Here is a 25159-nt window from a genome sequence, read left to right as displayed (position 1 = left end):
TTGAACAGAGGACGAAATTATATTATTTCACCTCCAGTAAGGCCATCCTGCCGCCTGACATGCTAGCCATGTCATATGGTCCAATGGTCAGGAAAATCAGGCAGTAATCTGAACAAACTGTGTTTTAGAAAAAGTCACCAAGGCAAGTTTAATTTAGTGATCCATTTTGTTCATGAAATTGCAACATTTAGCATTTGCAAAAGTGACTTAGATAACTGATTACAAAAAAGAGAGAGATGCTTTAAACAAGAATAAAAAAGTATTAAACTGTATCTCACCCATTTACCTTTCTTTCTACCTAAATCTACTGCTACAGAGCCACGTATAGCTTCAGGTGAAAGACCTAAATGCATCTAAAAGTAACATTACTCTAGACTGGGGCACACAGCATGTGATTATGATACTTGGATAATGATGGGGGAACTTTTACATTTTTTTTTTAATTTTATTGATTTTAGTGAAATCACACAACATTCCATACAAATAGATCAATTTTACAAAAATAGGATTTTTAAAAATAAAATAAACAGTGGATGTCCATGCTTAGAGGGAGAGGTAGATATATCTTAGAGGTATCTTACAGACAGACCTCAGTATGTGCGTCTCGGGAACTGCAGGTCTGACATTGTGGTCAGCAACACAGGAGCGCTGCAGGGGACTGTACTTTCTCCGGTCCTGTTCAATCTAAATACATCAGACTTCCAATATGACTCGGAGTCCTGCCACGTGCAAAAGTTCGCTGATGACACTGCTATTGTGGGCTGCATCAAGAGTGGGCAGAAGGAGGAGTACAGGAAGCTAATCAAAGACTTTGTTAAATGGTGCGACTCAAACCACTTACACCTTAACACCAGCAAGACCAAGAAACTGGTGGTGGATTTTAGGAGGCCCAGGCCCCTCGTGGACCCTGTGATCATCAGAGGTAACTGTGTGCAGAGGGTACAGACCTAGAAATACTTGGGAGTGCAGCTGGACGATAAATTGGACTGGACTGCCAATACTGATGCTCTGTGTAAAAAAGGTCAGAGCCGACTATACTTTCTTAGAAGCTTGGCATCCTTCAACATCTGCAATAAGATGCTGCAGATGTTCTACCAGACGGTTGTGGCGAGTGCCCTCTTCTACGCAGTGGTGTGCTGGGGAGGCAGAAGAAGAACGACGTCTCACGCCTGGACAAACTTGTTAAGAAGGCAGGCTCTATTGTAGGAGTAAAGTTGGACAGTTTGACATCTGTGGCAGAGTGGCGGGCATTAAGCAAACGTCTGTCAATCATGAAGAATCCACTGCATCCACTGAACAGTATCCAGGCAGAGGAGTAGCTTCACTGACAGACTGAGGAGATCGTTCCTCCCCCACACTATGCGACTCTTCAGTTCCACCTGGGGGAGTAAATGCTAACATTACTCAAAGTTATTGTCTGCTTTTACATGCATTTTTATTACTCTTTAATTTAATATTGTTTTTTTGTATTTGTATACTGCTGGATAATGTGAACTTCCCCTTGGGAGTAATAAAGTATCTATCTATCTATCTATCTATCTATCTATCTATCTATCTATCTATCTATCTATCTATCTATCTGTCTATCTATCTGTCTGTCTGTCTGTCGTAGGTATAATTTAGAAAGAGATAAATGGCCTGCATTCCAATAGAAACCTGCAAGAATTTGCACAACTGAAGTTGTGATAAATCTAATGTCATAGTTCACATTTAAGATGAATATAATGCTTCATTTCATAATCCTGCAGACTGGAAAAATATTACATATACAAAGGAAAATGCAATGAAGCATGGAAAGAGATGGAGAAATAGTGATCTGCATTTTGCTGTCTACCAGTATACATTACACCAGATTATATTAGTATTATTCACTATTTCAATAATGATTTGCAGTATGAAACATAAGTGAATGCAGTTACCCTATTCAATTAATTTTACTCATCAAGAAAAAAACACCCTGATGAAATATTAAATGGAAAATCAAGTTTACACACAAACACACATAATACTTTAGAAAGTAAAACAGACAAAAAAGCTAATTCTAAGCAAATGTATAAATATAGAAATACATTATAATAATTTATATTAACCTCAGCATATAAATTAAAATAAGCATGCAATTAATATTCATTTGTTTCTAAACTTGATCTGTTCTAAATGTATGTTTCTAAACTTGATGAGATGCATGGTAGTCAGCAGTACATCTCTGTTTAAAAAAAAGTTAACATTTCAAACAGATTTGAACCTGTTGTTTACTAAAAATGTTTTAATCATAGCATTCCTACTGTTATTTATTTACATGAAATACATTAAAACAGATCTCTTATAAGATCCAAGAAATAAAAATACTGTACCTTCATGTTTAAAAACATTGGTAAAAAAAAAGTATACTTTCACTTTATTCTTTGAAATTTAGTAATAATGAATACAAACTACATTTTTACCATGTACTATGTCCTAATTTTGATATACTGTATATAGACATTGTTTGTCCCATTTGAGTTGCTATAAAATGGGCAGCACTTTTAATATCATATCTACTTCACAAGAAGTACTTTCCTTCAATTGCAAACAGTATAAAAGTTAAGCCACACAATTACTAAAAATATATGATCATATACTTGTTGCCATTGACAAATCCTGGTAATCTTTACAATGTAGAAGTTGTCATGGCTCATTCTTAAGAGTGCTGTTGAGTTTGTCATCGTCTGAGCATAAAAGTCATGATGTTTTCTATTTTTCTTTCCTTGAGAACAGAATTACGTTTTTGTCAGGTAAAAGAAGATCATCAACATGACAGCGGATGATTTCTTATGTTTGTCTGCATTTTTATGTCCTATTGGCTTTTTTAATGGAATGCTACACTGAAAATGTTATCAGTACTATCATAATTTTTCAAATACCACTTCTTATTTTAAGCAGTTGTCTTTCTCTCTCTCTTACTGCTCAGTTTCTTGGACATGACAGACAGCATCATGTTCTTTCTTACTCTTACTAGATGTACTCAGTCATATTCTGCTCTGGCACTTTTACCACATTTTCCAACTCTAATAAAACTCTCTGCTCCCACGCTGGATATTAAATAACCAGTAATCAGAAGCACACATGGTCAGTTGAAGCTTTGATAGCTTCACGTTTGTTCTTTTTATTGCCAAAGCCTCTGAGTATTTCCTGACCACAAAATCTTCTTCATGCAGCCATCAAACACTTAGATTCCTAGATTACTTGCAAAGTAAATTATGGGAAATGCAAAAAATATTAAAGAAACATCACCAAAAAGAAGAAATGCTTTGATAACTTGCTAACACTTCACAATATAGGCTCATACACAAACCCATTACTACTTAGACTTGCACATTCATAAATATAGGCACAATTGGGTTAGTCATTGTAGTATAATAGCTGATTCTTTTAACATTTGGATTTTTTGTTATTTATTACCATTCATTTAACAACAATAGTTTTTCTAATTGTTCTCTCTTTTTCTTCCACTCAGGGCAGAAACTGAAAGAGGACTGTCAAGAAAACATATAATAGAAGGTAGGACACTTCTCATTTCCTTTACCTCAGTAAGTCATAAATCATTCTGTCCAATCTTCTTTGTAGTATCTACTATGATTCCATTGATCAAGAGTGTAAAACCCTGTTTGTCTGAAGACCAGGAAATAAACCTATAAAATGTGCATATTAGTAACTAAACCGTTGATGAAATATTTTAGAATTTTCTGTACTACAGTATTAATTTCACCTAAAACGTGATTTGAATCTCATCAAAGCCCTTGATAAAGACAGTTGGAGTAAAATATTCTTCGACTTTGTTGGAAGTATATGTGAACCTTTGGTCAAATCACCAGTATTAATAAACCTCAATAAATGAAATTACATTGAGATCCAACTTTGATGAGGCCTTTCCATATAAAGCAAAACACAAACTTTGGGTGTCACAATAAAAGTATAATCTTCGCATTGCAGGATTGTGGAGCTGAATCATGCCTTGATGAAAATAAACGTACAGTATAAGTTAACCAGACCAAGAGGTGACTCTGCTAAAGAGACATAAATATTTGCAGAAACTTTGGTGTGGTTTTTGAGCTTTGGTTGCTGTTTTCAAGGCAGACATTTTACAAATAACAAGTACAAAATTGCTACTCTGCTTATGAGTTACTGGGTAGATAATCTGACCCAGGAAGTCTCAAAAATACCAGTGTACAGACTAAGGTTCTGTGTGCCTGTGTTACATTGGATAATTTCAGTGTTCATATTTTAACACTGCCATGTAGGACAAAGCATTTCTCTCCTTTCTCTGTAATGGCCTATGAGACTTAAAGTGGCAAACCTGAGCTGTAGGCCCCCTTCACTCACACTTTACAATTAACTTCAGTCAAAATGTGAGTTCTTTTTGAAACTTGTACACTGAGCGTCATTTTGGAATCCTACATCTACGTCTCTTTCTGATATGATTATATTAATCACAATTGAATGTTACTGGTGCCTATATTTCCAGGGTCAGAGATGTCTTAGTTATGTACCATTTACCCTCCTGAGGCCTCATGTATAACAACTTGCTTGGATTACACACAAAAGATTTACTTATGGTTGTAGAGCAAAAACATGATATGCACAAAACAAATTTATAATCAAAGTTATATAACAACCGTATGTTACATACCATGGCAAATTCCTGTTAAATTTCAAATCAACTTAAAATTATGTGCTTGTGTAAGCGCTTTTAGCCCATCCCTGTTACTTCCTGTCAGTAATCATAATAGGGTGTAAAAGCACCTTTTTTGAATATTCATGATCTGATCACCATCTAAATTTGGCAGTAATGCGCCAAAGAAAGTAAAAACCCTCAGTAAAGAGAGGAAGAAGGAGAAGTGATTTCTTTACTACAAACCACAGGAGAATGCAGAAAAGGAAACTTCAGTGAATGTGAATTTAAGATATTAATGACTAAAGTGAACCAAAAAACATTCTTCTTGATTGTCCCTCTGCAGGAGTCACAAATAAACGAAAAACACAAGAGTAGGACCAAGTGACAGCAGCTGAATGGAAAAAGCAATAGCAATGTGCCATTATGCAGTGCCCATACCGCTGTCAGTACCCTGCTTATGACACAGGCTATGTGTACAAAACTGCAAGATATTGAGAACATTTAAAATCATTTTGACCAGTAAATGTCAATGTTACAATACATACAATTCTCTTTACATTCTATGTACAACATCCAAACATGCTATTACAATGCGGCAAACCTTTGTAGAGCTGTACAGCAGTGTGCTGCCCAACAAATCCAAATACTCCCTTCTACGTTTTAATGAACCAGTAGTCCAATTTGTCATCGATCACATGAAGTAATAACTTTCATTATATTTTCTCTCCTTTGGTGTGCCCACTATCACTTGAAAGAAAAATTATACCAGTTGTCCATAATGTAATTACAGTCCTATAGATTAGCTTACTTACCAAGAGACCAACCATCAAACTCAGCATGACCTCGATGTCTGCTTCTCACACTGCTGTTTTATAAAATAAAGGAACCATGGGTTGAACCAGGCCAGCTCACAACAATGTTAGTCAGACACATTGAGCATTACATATTATTTGTATATAGATTGAATAAAGGCGCTTTTTATTTACAAAAGTGACTATTACATTAGGAAAATCACCCTTTGATATCAACCTGCTCTCCCTGATCGTAAGGTAATTGTATGTCTTAATTAGCATCTTAATCATACCTTCATATACAGATGGCATGACACGACTCAGGGATGACTGTGAGTCAACCAGTTCACACTGAAAAGCACTTGTTGCCAAATACTCCACAGTTGTTGAAACCTGTAACAGAACGGGGCTTGTGTGATTTCTGCATGGTGGTCTCTGTAATGTAGATTTTATTTCAACACTCAACTCCAGGATGATCGCTCTATGAAGCTTAAAACAGCTTATAAGCAAGTCATTATCATCAGCCAAAATTAATCGTGATCCCTGCAAATTTACTCCTTTCTTAGTCTGCAATTGACGATATCATCCAAAAAGATCTAACGCTGCCATTGCCGTTTGTTGACAAACAATTCAGAGTACATCCTTTTTATAGACATGATGGATAGTTAACACACTAAGGCAATAAACATTAAGTGTATGGATTAGGCATTATTACCAACACTGAAGACAGCTTTATTGAGAGAATGTGTCAACTGTTATATAAGTAGTGAAATAAATATCTGAATGTGACTGATGCCTCAATGAAACGTGAAACAAAATGAGATTTTCTGTTCACTTTATTGTCTAGCCAGTTGGGGGCACTCCAATTTCATGTTTTATAAACCACAACTTTTGCATAAGAAATGGCTTATTCACATTTCTGCGTATAAACAGTCTATACATAAGGCCCCTGCTCAGTGAGCAAAATAATCAGAACTAACCTTTGCCAAACTTGATGGAGAAAAATTTGCACCAGTTATCGACTAAAAGGTTTGGTTTATTTTGCCCAAGAAATCAATGGAAAATGTTCACTCATTCCTTTATAACCAACCTTCAGCACTAGTTACCTGCCTTCTGCCCACTTTCTACTTAAGAAAAAGACTTTATTTTATCTACAGCTGTATATCAGGAACTCTTGTCTAGGGCATGGCCCATAACAAAGGCTGGAGCAACCCTTCTACTACAAAGGCTAATCTAATGCAGGACTGCAGATGCTGAAGACGTTGCATTGAGTGCATCCTTGCTAAAGGACAGTAAGGTGTATAAGCAGGAGAGACTGTAAATAAAAGCAGAAGACTCATCTCACTGAAGACTAAAGATGAATGATCACCACCTCTTTGCAGGCTTATTTTATTCTAGCACATCCCAAAGACTGTGCAGTGATGCAGTATAGTCAGCAACAATAAGACGCAACCAAAGCCCAGAGAAAAAAGCATCTGAACAATGAACAATAAAGTGCACTCAGCAATCTTCCAAATATTTCAGAAAAGGGATTTTTAATGGGCCCTAAAGGAAATAAAGATAAAGCATTGACTCCACATTTTGATATGACAGGAACCAAATAAACAATAAGTACAGTCCTGCTTTATACTTTAGTGCAGAGGCTGATGCTGTAACTTCGTAGTTTAGGTAAAGCCAGCAAATGATCTTACAAGTGTGTTTCTAGCCATTGGTATTACTGTAACTAAAAGCAATAATGTTTGTGAAAGGTACAATTTTAACATTTATACATGGCCGTGGGTCCCGACAGGGTTGAGCTCCCCAGCTTCTTCTCCGTGGCCCTGATGGAATCCAAGGGGGCTGCCCTCTTACACCCAGGGAAAAACAGTGCCCCTCTCATAGTCCGACCTTCTTCCAGGCATCCCGTTAGGGCAAGAACCCTGGTCGTCTGCCACAGCATATATCTATCACCTACTAATGTTATGTTATTAATAAACTGTATCATTTAATGTAGTGTGTTAAGAATGTTTGGTTTGTTTATCACTATCTCTGAACCACAAAAAAAGAAAATGAATGCTGATCTGTGTATATCTTCATTAATTTATGACTATGTTCTTAAATTTAAACAAACTTTCCCAATAGTTCTAGTGAAACACTGATAGTATTGGTATGAATTGCAAAATATGAAGGCGAAAACCACTACAGTCCAAAAACACCATAGCTGGCTTCCTCAAGTTTGCAACAGACACCTTTTTTATTCCAGACCATTATTGTGCAAAAATGGTAAGAGAGCATTTAGAAGGAGTTGCCATTAATGAAAAGTGGTCCTTTTGGCAAGAAAGAAACTCTGCATTCCAACAAAGGAACCCACGTCTAGCTATAAAGCATACTGGTGGATTTATAAAGGTTTGAGTTTGTCTGAATTGGCTAGCTGCAGCAGCAGTCTTTGAGGAAATGGTGAACTCTGGGGCTTACTAGCAAGTCATGCAGGAGAATGTATGCATGTCTGTTGATGGCCTAAAACTTAACAGAGTATGAGTCATGCAGCATGATGACAAAACTAAATGCACAAGTAACTACTGCAGAATGACTAAGTCAGAAGATATTTTGCTTTTGTGAATTGCCAAGGCAAAGCCTTGACCTCAGCCACCTCGTGCAGTATGTAACATAACCTAAAAACAGTTCATTCAAAACAGTCAAGAAAGTAAATCAGTTGAAGTAGACCAGTAAAGAACTCTGAGCTCAAATGTTGCAGAGCTGATGAGCAGGATTAATCGATGGAGAAAGCAAACATGCTACACTCACCACTACTGCTATAGGAAGTAAAAGTAGTTGTGAAATTAAGAGTCACTCCCCCTTTTTGATAAAACCATGGTTGTTAGATCACTGATCAAATTAATTCATTATATAGTACATTTTTGTTTGTTCTTATTCTTTTTTATGAGAATTTAGAAAAATAATAAATCATAATACAGACAAATTAAAAAGATTTATCTCCATCTCCATGTAATTTCATTCCATACCTTTTTTGAGATAGCAAGGCTGAGTTTAGACTTTGGAGAGGAGAAGCAGACCTTGTTTCTTCTGGTTTGTACTTTTTTGTTCACATGGCATCTGTTTCTCTTGTTTTGCAGGCCTAAAGGCATCTTTAGAGCGTCTACAGTTGGAGTATGTCGATGTGGTTTTTGCCAACAGGCCTGATCCCAACACTCCTATGGAAGGTAGGCTTAGCAATACAAGATAATGATTTCCAAATCACTTTTTGGATTGTCAGTATCCATTTTCATGTTAGCATTCATATCCATTTATCTTGTCTTTTCTTTTTGAACTGTCCACTTTGGAATGTAGGACAAAGGTTGAGGTCAGCATTTGTAAAATGAGTGTAGCTGAACTTAAAAGCTGATATGAAGTAGCATTCAGAGAGTTAACCCTGACAATATTAACAATTAGGCATTTCTAGAAATGCCAGTTTGATTGTCCCATGTAACTAGTCCGTGGTGATACTAATACATGGCAGATAAATAAAAGATGGAGGTTGATGTGGAATAGTTTTTGTGTTATAGTAAAGCATTTCACAAAAGCAAGCTTATAGCTTCTTGGTAAAATATAAAGAACCTCAGCAGCCCTTAAAATTAGTTGCATCTATCAACAGTTTGGGAGCTTCGGGGCAAAAATTTCTGTGGTCTTCAAGTAGTTTCAATAGAGTTTCCTTGGTAGTAAGGTCAGTTATAGTTCATAATAGGATACTTATGATTCAAGGCCATTGGCATGGTGATGTTACATTTTATGCACTTCTTTGGGTGTTCCACTGACCACTTGTAACACAGTTGCCATAAGAATGACACCCTATCTCTGCCATTGTGGAAAATGTGATCCCAGCTGATTAGGTATCCTAAACTGTAGAACTGGAGTTCATACTACTGTACAGGTCTCACATTTTACAGTAAAGCAGATATCTAGCCCACTGATTAGATCCTCTATATAGATTTATTTTGTAACCCTTTTCTATAGTTTAATATTAAAATCTTCTATCTAAATATGATCAATTCAAGGCACCATTCCACAGTTTATTATGCAGAGAAGAAGCCCATTGGAATCTGAATAGAAGATCACTGGGAACTGTGAAATTTGTCAATAAAGGATATGAGGTTAATTAGCCTATAGGTTTAAGTCACATTTGAAGCAGTAAACGGTTCTTTTTGTGAATCTCTTTCTTGTCACCAGGAGACCCATTTAGTACATCAAAGTCCAGAACATTCATCATCGAAGGTACACAGTACCCTCAATCCAAGCATTGCCCCTCCTGTTTCTGAGGCATTTTATGGCATTAACCTTATTTCTTGTGTTTCTGTATTATTTACCTTTTTCACTAAGACTTTTAAATGATAATGATATGAATTTATGAAAACCATAAAATGCTTTAAAATTCTATTCTTTTTTCTAACATCTTGCAAGTAAAATTTAGTCAGGAATTCAAAATAACCCAAAGTCTTTAACAAACAATGCAGTAAAGGTGCTAATTTTTAAACAATTTGCAACAGTCTTTGCTATTCCATTCATTTCTCATTATTTTAATCCATTTGTATATAACATTCCCAAAGCTGCTTAATCCAATTCAGAGTCATGGGGTTAAACCATTTGTATTACTTTGAGTCATTATCTTTTAATGCCTTTATTTAATTGCAGTGCATGAAATTCTTCAGTTTACCTACCTGCCTAGAAAGTTAAAAAAAATAAAATAAAATATAACCAGTGATATTCCATCATTTGAAAACCCCCTAACCTTCGTCCTTAATTCATTCATTTTTCCATATTCTGAATTTATTTCCTTTAGCTGGTACTGCTGAGTCCAGCCATTTTGGGTTAAACATGAACATCACATTCAAGCACACACGGTGTTTATTTATTTATTGACAGATTTCGTGAACTACAGTGCCTTGAAAAATATTCAACCCAAACCTGTTCTTTATTTTGCTTTTTCTAATTTCAACTTTAAAAATAGATAGTAGATAAAAATAGATACAGTCTAGAAAATTATGCAAAACATCCATCCATCCATCCATTTTCCAACCCGTTGAATCCGAACACAGGGTCAAGGGGGACTGCTGGAGCCAATTACAGCCAACACAGGGCACAAGGCAGGAACCAATCCCGGGCAGGGCGCCAACCCACCGCAGGACACACACACACACACACACACTAGGGACAATTTAGAATCGCCAATCCACCTTACCTGCATGTCTTTGGACTGTGGGAGGAAACCAGAGTCATGTCACATTAAATGCAAAGCACCAAAAACTTCCAACATTTTAAAGAAAATGAAAAATTGAAAACAACATTTTAAAGAGTTTTCATCCACACGACAATTGGATGTAAACAGATTTAATCTCAAAAATGCTATATAATATGTTACCTCACAAAATTAGTTGCACAGTGTGTTGATGGGACTCTGCCAGCGTGTGTAATTAGTGGAGGAGCTGATTGAGATTAATCTGTGAGGATAAATACTGCCCTTCAACTAACCCCCGACAACCCCACCCCCCACCCCCAAATAAACGAACCGCCCCTCCATGCTTTATATAATTCAATACTATGGCAGAGACCTAAAAGAAAGCTTCAGAATGAGTACAAAGAGAATTAGGGATCTATTTATAGAGAAGCACACGAACAACCCTCAGAGCTCAGTGCTTTCTATTGTCCAGAAGTGGGGACAAATATGAAACTGCTACACTGTCTACATCTAGCCTTTCCTCTAAATTTATCTCAGACAGCAAGGACACTTCTTAAGGAAGCAACTCAAAAAAAACATTTAATGAATGGTCTGCATTGTAAAAGAAAATATGTGGATCACAAACAAAATTCCTCAATGTAATACATCAAAACTCTAAGCTATGACAGTTTTAAATGTGAAGTTATTGATATCTATCTTTTTGAATTGTAGTTTAGTCCTGTTAGATGCTCTCTCTTAATAGTGAATACAGTTTTATTTGTACATCAAATGTATATGATTAAAGGGCAGAGTAATTATACCAGAAGTAATGAAAAGATTTCACCAAGCCCAGCACTAATCTAAGAGAAAAATATCCTGTAGTTTCTCATATATTTTCCAATATTTTCAGAAGAAAGAGAGAGAGACATACTGACATCAACCTTTTGTTTTGTTTTACTTGAAGAACTTCAGTGTGGAGTTAGTACCGTACTTTTCTTTAGTTTTGCTGAAACTAGAATTACTCCTTTCTTTCTTTCTGTGCTGCAGCAGACCGGGAGGCTGCCCATTTCTTATTTTTTGTTCATAATTCTAGTTTAGGAGAAGTCCCTTGTTTTTCTGCCCCCCTTTATTAATGGGAGATATTAGTCCTTATGGTGCACTTCTGGATTTTTCTTTCAGTCTTTAATTGAGTTATTGGATGACTTTGGTTTGCAGAGATGGAAATACAAGTCATTGATATAATGCTTTCTGTCCTTTCTGGATCAGTAAAGAAACTACCCAGAAATATGTACAAGCCTGTAAGATCAGTTTGCACAACACTTATACTAACTTTTCAAACTGAACCCCATTCTGCCTTTCTATGTGAACTGGCTTGCACTGGTAACACGCTATAATTTTTTTGCAAGATGATGGCTGCTGACTCAGCACCTGTTTGTGAATAATCCCTGCCTGTGCTGTGCCCGTGTTTGGTGGGCAGTTATGTTTAGTTGCATGACCTGCCTGGTTAGTTTCACCTTGGCTGTGTATGTCCTGTATGTCTCCATGTGCTTCCCTTCTTTCTCTTTCCTGTGGCCCTTATTTCACTTGAAGTCAGTAAACTAACTTGACTTGCATGTGTCAAATGCCTCAGCTTTATGCTGCCCAGCACTTAAGACCTCTGGCCAAGCTTGGTGCAATCTCATATTAATTTTGATTAGCCTTGGCATGTTCTTTGATTTTGTGCTTTATTATGATTAGAGTAGAAATGCTGCTATCTCATTCAGAGATCTTTGACTGGATTATTCTCAACCATCCCTGGAGACTTTAATTCAGTAAGGTGGAAGACCATATATGTGGTACAGTGTTATCACCGGTGAAGCATTATGTAGTCAGTATGTTTCCTTATTTCACGTAATAAGACAATCCGTCATCCCGACAAGGATCTCAGCAGTGGCCTGCATGTAACAAAAAGGATGAATCAGCTGATGTGGACATCTGGATCTATGCTTTACCAAGAGAAGAGAACTGCAGTGTATCCTCCTGCACCTTCAAGTATGCCTTTTCTGGAGAGTGCTTTTTTTAGTTTTTAATCTAAAAATGGGAATAATAAGAAATTAATTTAAAAATTTGCAGTGTTTGTAGTAATGTTTGAGGTTTGCTTACATGAATAGGTCTGGGAGCTAGGGATTTCAACCATTCCCCAGACTGTGCTTCTTCCAGCTGACAGATACAGTCGCAGTCTGACGTGTTCATACACATAGTGTGAGTTCTTTAAAGGTCACTTTATAAACCCTCCACATTTTTTCTACTAACAAATTATAAATTTGGCAAATAATTCAAGACATCTACTTTGTGCAGGGCAAAAGTAGTTTTTTTCCAACAAGGTTCACAGACAGATTATTTAATTTTTTTATTGATTATATGACAATTCCACTTGGTCACAAGTTTACATACATTTTATTAACTGTGCCTTTAAACAGCTTGGAAAATTATGTCAAGCCTTTAGGCAATTAGCTTCTGGTAGCCTATTAGCCTAACTGGAGTCCACATGTAGATGTATGTTAAGGTCTACTGTCAAACTCACTGCCCCTTTACTTGACATAATGGAAAAATCAAAAGAGTTCATCCAAGACCTTTGAAAAAATTTGCGGCGCTCCAAAAATCGGGCACATCCTTGGGAACAATTTCCAAATGCCTGAAGGTTCCACTTTCATCTGTACAAACAATAATATGCAAGTATAAAAACCATGGGACCACACAGCTGTCATGCCACTCAAGAAGGAGATGCATTCTGTCTCCTAGATAAGATATCCTTTGCCAGGAAAAGTGCAAATCAATCCCAGAACAACAGCAAAGGACCTTGTGAAGATGCTGGAGGAAACAGGTAGACAAGTATCTGTATTCACAGTAAAATGAGTCCTATATCGACATAACCTGCTCAGCAAGAAAGAAGCCACTGCTCCAAAGCCACCATAAAAATGCCAGACTGCAGTTTGCAATGGCACATGAGGACAGAGACCTTACTTTCTGGGGAATTGTCCTCTGGTCTGATGAATCTAAGATCAAAGTGTTTGGCTATAATACATCTTGCCTGAAGAAGGGGCCTGAGTTGCCTCGAAAGCTTGCATATTGTAATCTTTTTAATTAGCCAATAAAAGGTGTCATTTTGCTTGGCTTTTCTATACATTCATAATGGCTAACACGGTACAACACCCTAGTACTATGTTTGGAGGAAAAAGGGTGATGTTTGCATGCCAAAGAACACCATTCAAACTGTCAAGCATGGGGTTAGGAGCATCATGCTGTGGGGGTGCTTTGCTGCAAAATGGACTAGTTCATGTCACAATACAGATGGTATTACGAAGAAGGAAAACTGATGAAGGTATACTGCAGCAGCATCCCCAGAATTGATGCTCAGTCACAAATGGGTCTTCCAAATGGACAATGACCCCAAGCATACCTCAAAGTTGTGGAAAAATGGCTTAAGGGCAACAAGATCAAGGTATTGGAGTGGCCATCACAAAGCCCTGACCTCAATCCAATTGAAAATGTGTGGGCACAACTGAAAAAGCCTGTGTGAGAAGGAGGCCTTTAAACCTGCCCCAGATAACTCAGTTCTGTCTGGAGGAATAGGTCAAAATTCCAGCAACGTATTGAAAGAAGCTCGTGGAAAACTACCCAAAACGTTTGGCTCAAGTTAAACAATTTAAAGGCAATGCTACCAAATATTGACAAAGTGTATGTAAACTTTTGACCAACTGGAGTTGTGTTATAGTCAATAAAATGTAAAATATTCTGTCTGTGAATTTTGTTGAAAAAAAATACTTTTTCCCTTTACAAAGCCGATGTCTTAAACAATAGGCCAAATTTATAGTCTATTAATATAAAATCTGTGTAGGGGTTATAAAGTGAGTGTTAAAGAATTCACCCTAACTGTATATAAACTTCTGACTCCAACTATAAATTTAGGAGATACCAGAACAAGTACTAGATGACTGATGTGCATGTCTGAATTATGTATGGAAAATCTAGGATACATTACAAAAAGTAAAAATAATGTAAAGGTGATTGTGTGAAACAAGTATGAGACGTACTGAGCAGCTTGTTTGTTTTGACGAAAGATACAGTGGATACCAGGTAAACATTAAGTGATGTTTGGAGTAGTGGTTGGGAGACAATCTTGACTGATTCACTGACTGCCAAGTTCTGTTTGGATAAGTCCTCAAAGCAGTTTTGACAGTATCTCTACCAAAATCCCTAAACCAAAGATCGACTATAAGAAAACAGTGCAAAACAAATACACACCTCCATGCCTATTTGATTAAATCCTTTCCTACCCCATTTTCTCTCTTTCCATTTGTCTGTTTTCTGTATTTTTGACAGAAACGGTCAGAGCTATGACTCATGTGATCAACCAAGGAATGGCCATGTATTGGGGAACCTCTCGATGGAGCTCCATGGAAATAATGGTAAGAAACCTAAGTTGCATTCTGAATACTTTCTTGGAGAGTTTTGTTTACCTAAATAAACAAGGCAATTTGCTTTTAAACCTGAAGAATAACTTCCATCCCAACACAGATATGCATCCTAATGTTTATGAATGCAGAAAAATTCTTAACAGACATTTTCTTAGTCAGCTGCATCGTGTTTTGGAGAAGCCCAAAGTGTTAAATAAACTTGAAGCTAAATGTATTAATAGCAAACTTCTTTTAATTTTATTTTTTTTTATTTTACCTCTCTCATTTCCCAACTTCCATTTCTCTTTGCAGGAAGCATATTCTGTAGCACGACAATTCAACTTGATCCCACCCATCTGTGAACAGGCAGAGTATCACATGTTTCAAAGAGAAAAGGTTGAAGTGCAGCTCCCTGAACTCTTCCACAAAATAGGTACTAAAGCCAACCTCAGATGGGTAATAGGTTAAAGATGTTAAGATATTTCGGCACAAGGATCTGAAGGCTCATTCATCAGGTCAATAGAGGTATCTTGCTAGTCTTGAGTGACGCTTGAAATAAATTTACATTGTCACATGGGCCTAACATACAACGGTAAGTCGAAAAAATATCCACCACAGTGTTTTTTATGATGTTGGCTGCAGCAGTACTTGTGCATGCATGTATGAACTTTGTCCAAGTTGTGGCACCTCAGGGCTAAACTGGTCTGGCTAATTGTTGGCGTGTTATACTGTTGCTAATGTGGCCACTCCTGTTTCTGTATGCAGCAAAGAACAGCAACATACTGTTAATCTGATTTTTGTGGGCTGAGGATGTATCAGGAGTACACATTCATTGTCAACATTTAGCACAGTATGAAAATAATACTTTGCCTAATCAAAGAATGATCTGTTCACCCTTCCATGTCTGATACTGCTGATGATGTTGAATGTGCCCATGTCATAGTTTTGGAAAACAAGCATGAGATTGATCAAGTATGTTATTAGCCAAGGAGATCATTTTGAAAAATGATGCTGAAAAAAACTCTATTTTATTTCTTTTTTTTTTCTCTACAAATATATTAAAATTACATTTTCACTTACATTCATAAGTGTGCTAGCAAAACTCAACTATGGCCAGTGTATTTTTTATTAAAATGAGAATGCAATTAATGAGGACCTGTAACAATATTCAGAAACTATGCAATCTCATCAAAAGATTATTTACTATCCCAGGTATATCTGTTCATTATTAAATAATATAGATACAAATGTTAGTCATTTGTGAATGTTCTACTGTAAAATCAAGTCATAGAGTGCCATTCTTTTTCTCTTCCTATTCTTTTAAAAAATGTTAAGAAAGACATCAACCAAATATTACGGATTTACTGCTAAATCCTTCTGAGGTCTTGTAAGTAACAGAGGAGCCATGTTAGCAAACTCCTGAAATACACATAAAGCAAAACTGATGTAAAAATGCTGATTCAATTGCAATTTTCTTTAGGTCAGATGACTTAATGGCTGGTCCATCACCACTTAGACTGAGACTGACCTCTCTGTGCTTCATAGTTTAAAACGCGTTCACTTACATATTCAATTGATTCTTTAATAGCATGAGAGTGCCTTAGACCTCCTCACAATGTCGCAGAAAAACTGCATAAGACGTTTCACTATATATCATCAACATATATACACATTTTTATGTTTTCATCTAATAATTTAATGTGTGTATAGCAAACATTGAGAAAGGAAAACATTTATATATGGAAAGCAATCAAACACTGACATACATAGGACAACACTAACATTTCTTACCCACCACATCGGGGATGGCAGAGAATCTACAGTCAGCTGCTGGCAAATATAATCTGGTTGTCAGCCTGTGTTCACCTCTGTTATGTGTATGTGGTATCCTGGGAGATTGAGGTCATGTCTTCCTCAGTTTATGAAATAGCATCTCTTGCTCCTAACATTTTACACAAGGAACTGATTTAGTAAAAAAGAATGTGGGTGAAGTTGTTCAGTCGCCCAAAGAAAGGGAAAACAACACATTACCACTGTAACTTGTTAAAAGTAAGCCATTTTAGTCTACATACACTCAGATATTTAGTGTTACCTGTAGTTCTTGGAGGCATGTACATTCTGTGTGTGTCCTAATTCTATTTTTTGATGCTAAACTGTCTCTTTCCTTTCAGGGGTGGGAGCCATGACGTGGTCCCCACTGGCTTGTGGTATAATTTCTGGAAAATACGACAGTGGGGTACCACCCTACTCAAGGGCCTCGCTAAAGGTATCCTCTGGTCATGACCTTTTTATTGATCTATTCTTCAGAGCACTAGAAGTACTACTTACTATGGTACTAAAATAAACTCTCACAGTTAGGATGGGGCTTGAGAGAAGGGTGGGGGATGAGCATCTTTTAAAAACAAAAATTATACTCATTTTAATTTGGTAATACATTTCTTTGGCCGTTGATTTGTCACCAGTAAATGGCTCCTATGGAACTCTGTGCTCTGTAATGCGTCCCTCTTGAGCCTCTATACTGTGTGTTTTGGCAGGGATACCAATGGTTAAAAGACAAGATCCTGAGTGAAGAGGGCCGGCGTCAGCAGGCGAAGCTGAAAGAGTTGCAGGCCATCGCAGAGAGGCTGGGCTGCACACTGCCGCAGCTAGCCATTGGTGCGCGTAAAACTGCTACTCTCTCTGTGTCTGTCTGTCTGTCTGTCTGTCTCTCCATCATTATGTCTGTACTGTATGTCTAGGAACTTAAAGTCCTCCAGAAACAAACAACTTGTGTTGTTAAAATTGTTTTGTTTTTTGTCAAATCAGGCAAGATTTAGGCATAGTTTTTAGAAATCTTTCAATCTTGCCTAACTACTGCCTGATTTCACCAAAAAGCATGGCAAAATGTATCGGTAGTCTCCTTAGAAAATGATGATCAAATTAGAAATGAAGATCCCAAGTCAGATGAATGAGGCAAATGTAAATGAAGCTAAAATTCATAAATACTCATTATTTTCAAAAGTAAATGAGGATTTTAAAAGAACAGAAGAAAGAGTGATGCAAATATTTAAATGGTTTTAAAAAATAATTACTTGGTAAGATTCTTTTAGAGGAGTAGAGCTTGTCATATTCTTTTTATACAATTTCCACTGTTTATTTTGTTATCTTCTTTCCTGTTTCTAATAGCCTGGTGTCTGAGGAATGAAGGTGTCAGTTCAGTTCTTTTGGGGGCATCTAACACAGACCAGCTAATGGAGAATATTGGTGCAATCCAGGTCAGTCTCAGGACCATAGACAGACAGCGTAGGGATGTCTGCTCATTGTTGATTTCTTTCTTTCATTAATTTATTCATGCAGCCATGAATCAAGCACAATATTCTATTCACATCTGAGAGAATGTGATATTGCAAAAGCTTGTACTTCAACTTCAACAGGCTGAATTTGTTTTCCACCATTGCTATAGGCTGTTTTTTAGATGTCAGAATTGTACTTTATTATATAATTATGTAAATAAATGAACACTGCATGTGATAGTTTTATCATTATATATTCTATATATAACTATATACAGTCCAAAGCAACCAGTTGCCTAAATTTGCAAGTTACAATATCTCTTAAAATGCTAATGCTGTTCTTTTTGCCTGTTGCTGCAGACTACGTGATACAGCTTGTGCTTCTTATTCTCATAGGTGTATGGAAAATGATAGAGTGTGAATGAGTTTATAACTCAAAGAGAAAGAATTTTTAAAAAATATTCTATACATCTGTCCCCATACTCGTTAGCTCGAAATCACTCTCTGGAGAAAACAATTTGAAATGCTTGCTTATAGTCAGTAGTATACACCAGTATGCACTTGTTTTTTAAATCTGGCAACCACAAGAATATCCAAGGTGCTCCCAGTGTTCAGTCTCTACAGTAGGTAGTCTTCCCAAAAGATAGTTGAAAGAATTTATATGGTGATATCGCAATTATATTTCAGGACATTTCAGCAAAACTCTCATTGTTACTTTCTTTAGACAGCTCAAATTTATCACCTAGCAGTGCAGAATCTAATTCATCAACAATACACTAAAACATTGCAGAGTTTTTTTGCTTGTTTTTTTTTCTTTTTGTTTGACAAGAGTGACGGTTGGTGTTTGATGTCACTCTATAAGGAAAATAAACGCTTACAACGCACAGGGCTCCATTGGCCGATAAAAATCAAACTATACCTGTGACTTTTGTTGACATTTAGTCTTATCCCACTTGATGTTAACTTTTGTCAATACCCAGCCTCTACCCTTCATATCTATTTTCATCAAAACCTGCCCACTACCCTTCACGTTGACTTTTGATGACACCTACTATGAGAGCGTTAAGGATAAAGAAAAGTTAGATTTATCTATAGATTTAAAACAATATGGCTTAAATTATTTGTTTTTAAATAAGAAATATTCAAACAATAAAATAATTTGAATTCATTTCTTAAATATCAATAATAAAATTAAAGGCAGTGTTTAATAATTGTGGGTTTTTTGCCATGCTGTTACTGCCCTGTATTCACAACTGCTCTAAATCCTCATATCAGCCCTCATGGCGATCTCCTCAGTGAGGCTGGGGCCATTTGTAAGCACAGGGGTTTCATCAGTTCTAAAGACACACAAGTGTTTGATGACAAACTTAACAGTTAAACTTAAGGTTGTGATTCTAATAGCTACTGAACAAGCACCTTCTCTCAAAACAAAATTACCTGACATCTGCTTTATAGAACTTTGTGTGGATTCATGTGCGTGAAAGTATATGTAGCTGCCTTTTCCCAAAATTACCAAAGTTCAACAGCTCTTGTGTAAAAGTTATTAAGTTCTGTTCAAAGCTTATAAATCTTGTTACATTTCTAATCATTATGAATCATTTCTAAACGTTTCTAAACCATTTAAGAATGGTCAGAAAACTGTATGCCTATCCCATTTCTATGTTGAAAATGGGTCTGTTAAGCCCCTGTGCACTGGGACCTGATCTAAACAACAACTGACTCAATTATCACACTGTACTGTATCTTAGTTATAGCAAGAAAGTTCTATCTCTTATTAACTTACAGGGTGTAAAAGGCTATACCATTGTCTATCGTAATGATTAAGCAAACGCTAATATGAATTTAACTTAACTTATTGCATTGACTTTCTAAGATTGGCTCTTACAGTATATGTATACCAAAAAACAGGAAAATGCATACAGCAAGAAAAAATCTGATTTATTAAACCAGCCATTGCACATTTGTACACAACTTATCATATATAAAACACAATCATCATTAAACATAAATATGTATACATGAATGTGCCTCGAACCTCACCTGTTTGCCACCCTGAAACAGCCGTACATAGACTATGCTACCCAACTTTGTACATATGCAATCACGATACTACAGACCTGCACTGGAAACATGGCAGCCTCCCTCCTGATGCATCCTAACACTGCTGAGCATGCCAAGAGCTTGAGCAGCACTGTAACAGCCCTACTTTGCCTTCTAGGTATCGAGGAGGCAGTATCTGATCGGGTTGTCACTTTTACCTGATACATGTAGTGGCATTATTACAGGTACAATGAATAGTATAGGACATAGTTGAAACTGAGGGCTCAGCCAGTTACCTTACCAAGTTTTCACGTACAGCCCAATCAGCAAGTCGTCTGCCAACACTAAGTTGCCTCAAAATAAAAGATTGACCCAGTGCACCAGGGCTTTTGGCAGTTTCATTTTGATATTGCAAATTAAGCGTGTTTTAATGAAATGTAACTGCTTATGGTTAACAAAAGCAGCTTCATTCTCATTATGCAATATGAGTGCAGTCAAATGCCCTGACGGCATTGGGAAAACCAGACATTGCTGCAAATTTCCATTTTATATTGCTTGTACACCCACACAACGCAAGAATTGAACGGAGTCTCTTCAGTTGGTTTACGGCTCCCAGCACGGGGGACATGATGGAGCTGAAGGTTGGCTGAGATTCCTGACCTGCCAGCCAGTTTCCTCTGGGGGGTGGCTGTTGCCAGAAAGCCAGCTGTTGTTAAAACCTACATATGAAAACATAGAGCCTGATTTCGGGTGGTTTGTCTTTCTAATGTCAATTTAGCATATACTTCTAAGAAAAGGCTTTTTAACCCTAAATCATCCCATAAGTCAGTCAACATCATTGGTGAAAAACTTCTTCCTGTCTGTAAATGCTTGTTCCCTACATTTTTGACCATTTGCACAGTCTTCAAGCAGCACCAAACAAGCTATATTGTGTCAGACACTAAGCTATGAATAGGGTGTAGGACATGATCTGTATTGTTGATAAGTGAATGCATTGCTTTCTAATCCTTAGAAGTGATACCAGGTTGTCCAAATAAACTGACAAAAAACAAAAAAGTTCTTTGTGCAAATACGCAGCATTGGTCCTCTTAAAGGGGAGCTAGAATGTAACGTATACATCAGATACATCATTTCGGAAATGTATTTTTTTTTGTCATGTCAGTGCACATTATAATAAAGGCTCAGTGATATGAATTATTATAGATGTGAGTAATAATTTAGCTGGTTTGGCTGCATTTCCCTACTTGATCAAGGCTGTTGCTATTTCCCCCTTTCTCAAAAAAGTTGCCTACAGATTGGTCGGAGTTGACATAAATATACGCATTTTATCCCATCAAGTTATCTTTTATCAGTGGCTAAGCACTTGACTCCACGTTTTTCAGCTTTTGCCTCAAAGTTTTCTCCTACTTCACCAACTAGTTCTACGTGTTTAACCTTTTTCAGACTCTCTCTACTGAGGTTATAGATGACAGTGGTGTTGGGCAGAATGTTAAGAATTAGCTATACAGGAGGATTACATTTTTTCTGTATATGTGCTTAGTATGAATAGCTGAGCAACACAGAAGTGTTAAAGAAGATCTTCTGCTAGACCTCAAATGGTGCAGTCTTTTCAAACTCACAGTTCTCTGTGTTACTGTTATTTATCAGTCTCTCCCAGCAGCAGTTCATGTTGGCCTTGCGCTCCTTGATTGACAGTTTGTTTATTTGTTTATTTGTTTTTTTAATATAAGATGTTTCGGCACCCACCATCTTTTGCAGTCCTTTCTGAGGATATTCAGAAGTACAGTAGGGTTCCACTAAAGTTTTTGTTAATACAAACCCCCCAAACCCAGTCTTTTGTGTGCATGTGTTCGACGTGTAGCCAGTTAGGCCCGCTGCGCTGCAGGCTCGTGTCTTTGTTGCTGCTCAGTTATGTGCTGCCCGGTCTCCATAGCAACTGGGGAAAGATGGAGTGATCTAACTTAACACTTCACGGTTAAATATGATATACTACTTGTTTAGAAAAATACTCTATATTTGTATTGGGTACATTGTCCACTGCAGATCCCTTTTGTTTTCATGTTAAATGATTTTTTATTCAACTTTCACCTTTAATGATAACTTTAAAATTAAAAGCATTTCTTACATGTTTGTCATCAGCAGACACACAGAATAAAGAACTTTATATTACATGATGGAGCAAATTACAGATTTAATGCAAATGTCATGTTGTGAGCCACCCTTACGTTTGCTGCACTTCTCAATCATCAGAATACAAGCAGAAGACAATTGAGAGAGCCTCAACATTCTTAGCTATTAAACTTGTCGCCTGTTAAATAAATCCCCGGCTGAAGCAGAGTGGTGACATATTGTGTGTTGATTAGTGCAAACAAGTAAGAATGTCACTGTGCTCTGTACACATAACAGTAATCACCTTACTGTATAAGCATACAGTACGGTGTACTGCATAAGGTGCTATTCTCCAGGTTTGCTCTCTTGGAGGTTATTTGTGATTTTAGTACAGGCCAATTCTTTTTTGGGAAATGGTGGTGTATTTATTGACAACACAGTATTTATCTTCCCTTTCAGAGAAGTGCATTTGGTCTGTCCAAATATGTACATGGAAAATCTGAAATTAGTGCAATTAACACTTCAGATTCGTCAAAAGAATCATTTATGGTACTAAAGAAGAAAAAATGAAAGAAAATACAAATACTTGTAGGCAGACGTAAAGCAGTGGCTTTGATTTGTTGGTTTTTTACAGAGGTAGCAGTTTTATTCAGTGTTTGCACACTCGGGTAAATTTCTCACAAAATGAGGAGATCAAGAAGAAAGAGGAACAGTGAGCACTTCACACTGATCTATATAGTGAGCTTAGAAGAAGCACATCCAATATTGTCCGTTAGTGGAATAAAATGAGTTGAACCCAAAAAAACAGCAAATAGAGCTGAAGTTATTGCCGAAGTTATACCTCTCAGGTATCTAACTTAGTTCCTGAATGGACACAGAGGCTGCAGGCTTTCATTCCAGTGATTTTCTTAATTATCCATTCAGTGCTACTGTTGCTAATGTAACAGACCACTTTTCCCATAATTTAATCAACTAATGTTTTGAGATCCAGAAACATTCATTGTTAACGGCAGCTTGGTTTCACAGGGCCAGATGTGATTGTTGAAGGAAAAATCGTGTCTGAGGAAAACTCTCCAAAATTTTTGTAACGAATAGCAGCAAAATCCGCTGCTGAAAAAGCTCTACCCCTTGATTTCTTCCTTAAAACACAGCCCCAATTTCCTCCAGTCCATGCACTTTAAACATTCGGGTTTGTAGTGTTCCATTTCTACTCATGTATTTGATGAATATGTAAAAATAACTGTGGAAAAACAAGGAGAGAGAAAAAGAAACTGAACAGAGGACTTGACACTAAGAGAAGTGAAAAAGGCTGAATTGCTGTTATAAACTCAAGAGCTCACCTTAATGATTCATTTATATATCTTGCTATTTTTATTACTATTCCATTACCACATGGCAAAATAGCTGCAAATGATGTTTAGACAGGCCGGGACGCCTGGAAGAAGGAGGGACCGGGAGAGCAACACTTCTTTTCCCTGGGCACCCACACGGTCCTTGATCCCTGGGGGACAGCGCTTCCGGTACACCAAGAAGTGCTGACAGACCAGGGATGGTGAGCGCCCGGAGTGCTGCCAGGTGCAAGGGCAGCACTTCTGCTACACTGGGGAGTGCTACCGGAAATTCATCATCAGGCACCTGGGGCACATCCGGGTCATTATAAAAGGGGCCGCCTCACTCCACTCGGAGAGCCGGAGTCAGGTGGAAAAGGACGGAGCTTCCAAGGCAGGAGTGGAGTCAGCCCGAAGGACCAAGGAATGAGAGTGGATATTGTAAATAGTGTAATAAACATTTGTGGGTTTGTACATTCCGGTTTCGTGTCTGTCTGTGGCCGGGCTAGCTATTACTATACAGTGGTGTGAAAAACTATTTGCCCCCTTCCCGATTTCTTATTCTTTTGCATGTTTGTCACACAAAATGTTTCTGATCATCAAACACATTTAACCATTAGTCAAATATAACACAAGTAAACACAAAATGCAGTTTTTAAATGATGGTTTTTATTATTTAGGGAGAAAAAAAAATCCAAACCTACATGGCCCTGTGTGAAAAAGTAATTGTCCCCTGAACCTAATAACTGGTTGGGCCACCCTTAGCAGCAATAACTGCAATCAAGCGTTTGTGATAACTTGCAATGAGTCTTTTCAGCGCTCTGGAGGAATTTTGGCCCACTCATCTTTGCAGAATTGTTGTAATTCAGCTTTATTTGAGGGTTTTCTAGCATGAACCGCCTTTTTAAGGTCATGCCATAGCATCTCAATTGGATTCAGGTCAGGACTTTGACTAGGCCACTCCAAAGTCTTCATTTTGTTTTTCTTCAGCCATTCAGAGGTGGATTTGCTGGTGTGTTTTGGGTCATTGTCCTGTTGCAGCACCCAAGATCGCTTCAGCTTGAGTTGACGAACAGATGGCCGGACATTCTCCTTCAGGATTTTTTGGTAGACAGTAGAATTCATGGTTCCATCTATCACAGCAAGCCTTCCAGGTCCTGAAGCAGCAAAACAACCCCAGACCATCACACTACCACCACCATATTTTACTGTTGGTATGATGTTCTTTTCTGAAATGCTGTGTTCCTTTTACGCCAGATGTAACGGACATTTGCCTTCCAAAAGTTCAACTTTTGTCTCATCAGTCCACAAGGTATTTTCCCAAAAGTCTTGGCAATCATT

The 25159-nt window shown here is 37.3% G+C and overlaps 1 protein-coding gene across 8 annotated transcripts in view; it reads left to right on the top strand.

Moving 5' to 3' along the window:
• Nucleotides 1-25159, top strand: part of kcnab2a (potassium voltage-gated channel, shaker-related subfamily, beta member 2 a) — a 363257-nt gene that overhangs the window by 326672 nt on the left and 11426 nt on the right. For all 8 annotated transcript variants that reach the window (XM_039756178.1, XM_039756173.1, XM_039756179.1 and 5 more), the window contains 7 exons: nt 3497-3540; nt 8559-8645; nt 14996-15081; nt 15382-15502; nt 17241-17335; nt 17604-17724; nt 18235-18323. In XM_039756178.1, the coding sequence (XP_039612112.1) occupies nt 3497-3540; nt 8559-8645; nt 14996-15081; nt 15382-15502; nt 17241-17335; nt 17604-17724; nt 18235-18323 (643 nt within the window). The remainder of the gene's footprint in view (nt 1-3496; nt 3541-8558; nt 8646-14995; nt 15082-15381; nt 15503-17240; nt 17336-17603; nt 17725-18234; nt 18324-25159) is intronic.

Source organism: Polypterus senegalus, chromosome 6, assembly GCF_016835505.1.
Source record: "Polypterus senegalus isolate Bchr_013 chromosome 6, ASM1683550v1, whole genome shotgun sequence".
In the NCBI taxonomy this organism is placed as follows: Eukaryota; Metazoa; Chordata; class Cladistia; order Polypteriformes; family Polypteridae; genus Polypterus; species Polypterus senegalus.
Note: the sequence above shows the minus strand (reverse complement) of the source record. Positions and strands in the feature narration are given on the sequence as shown.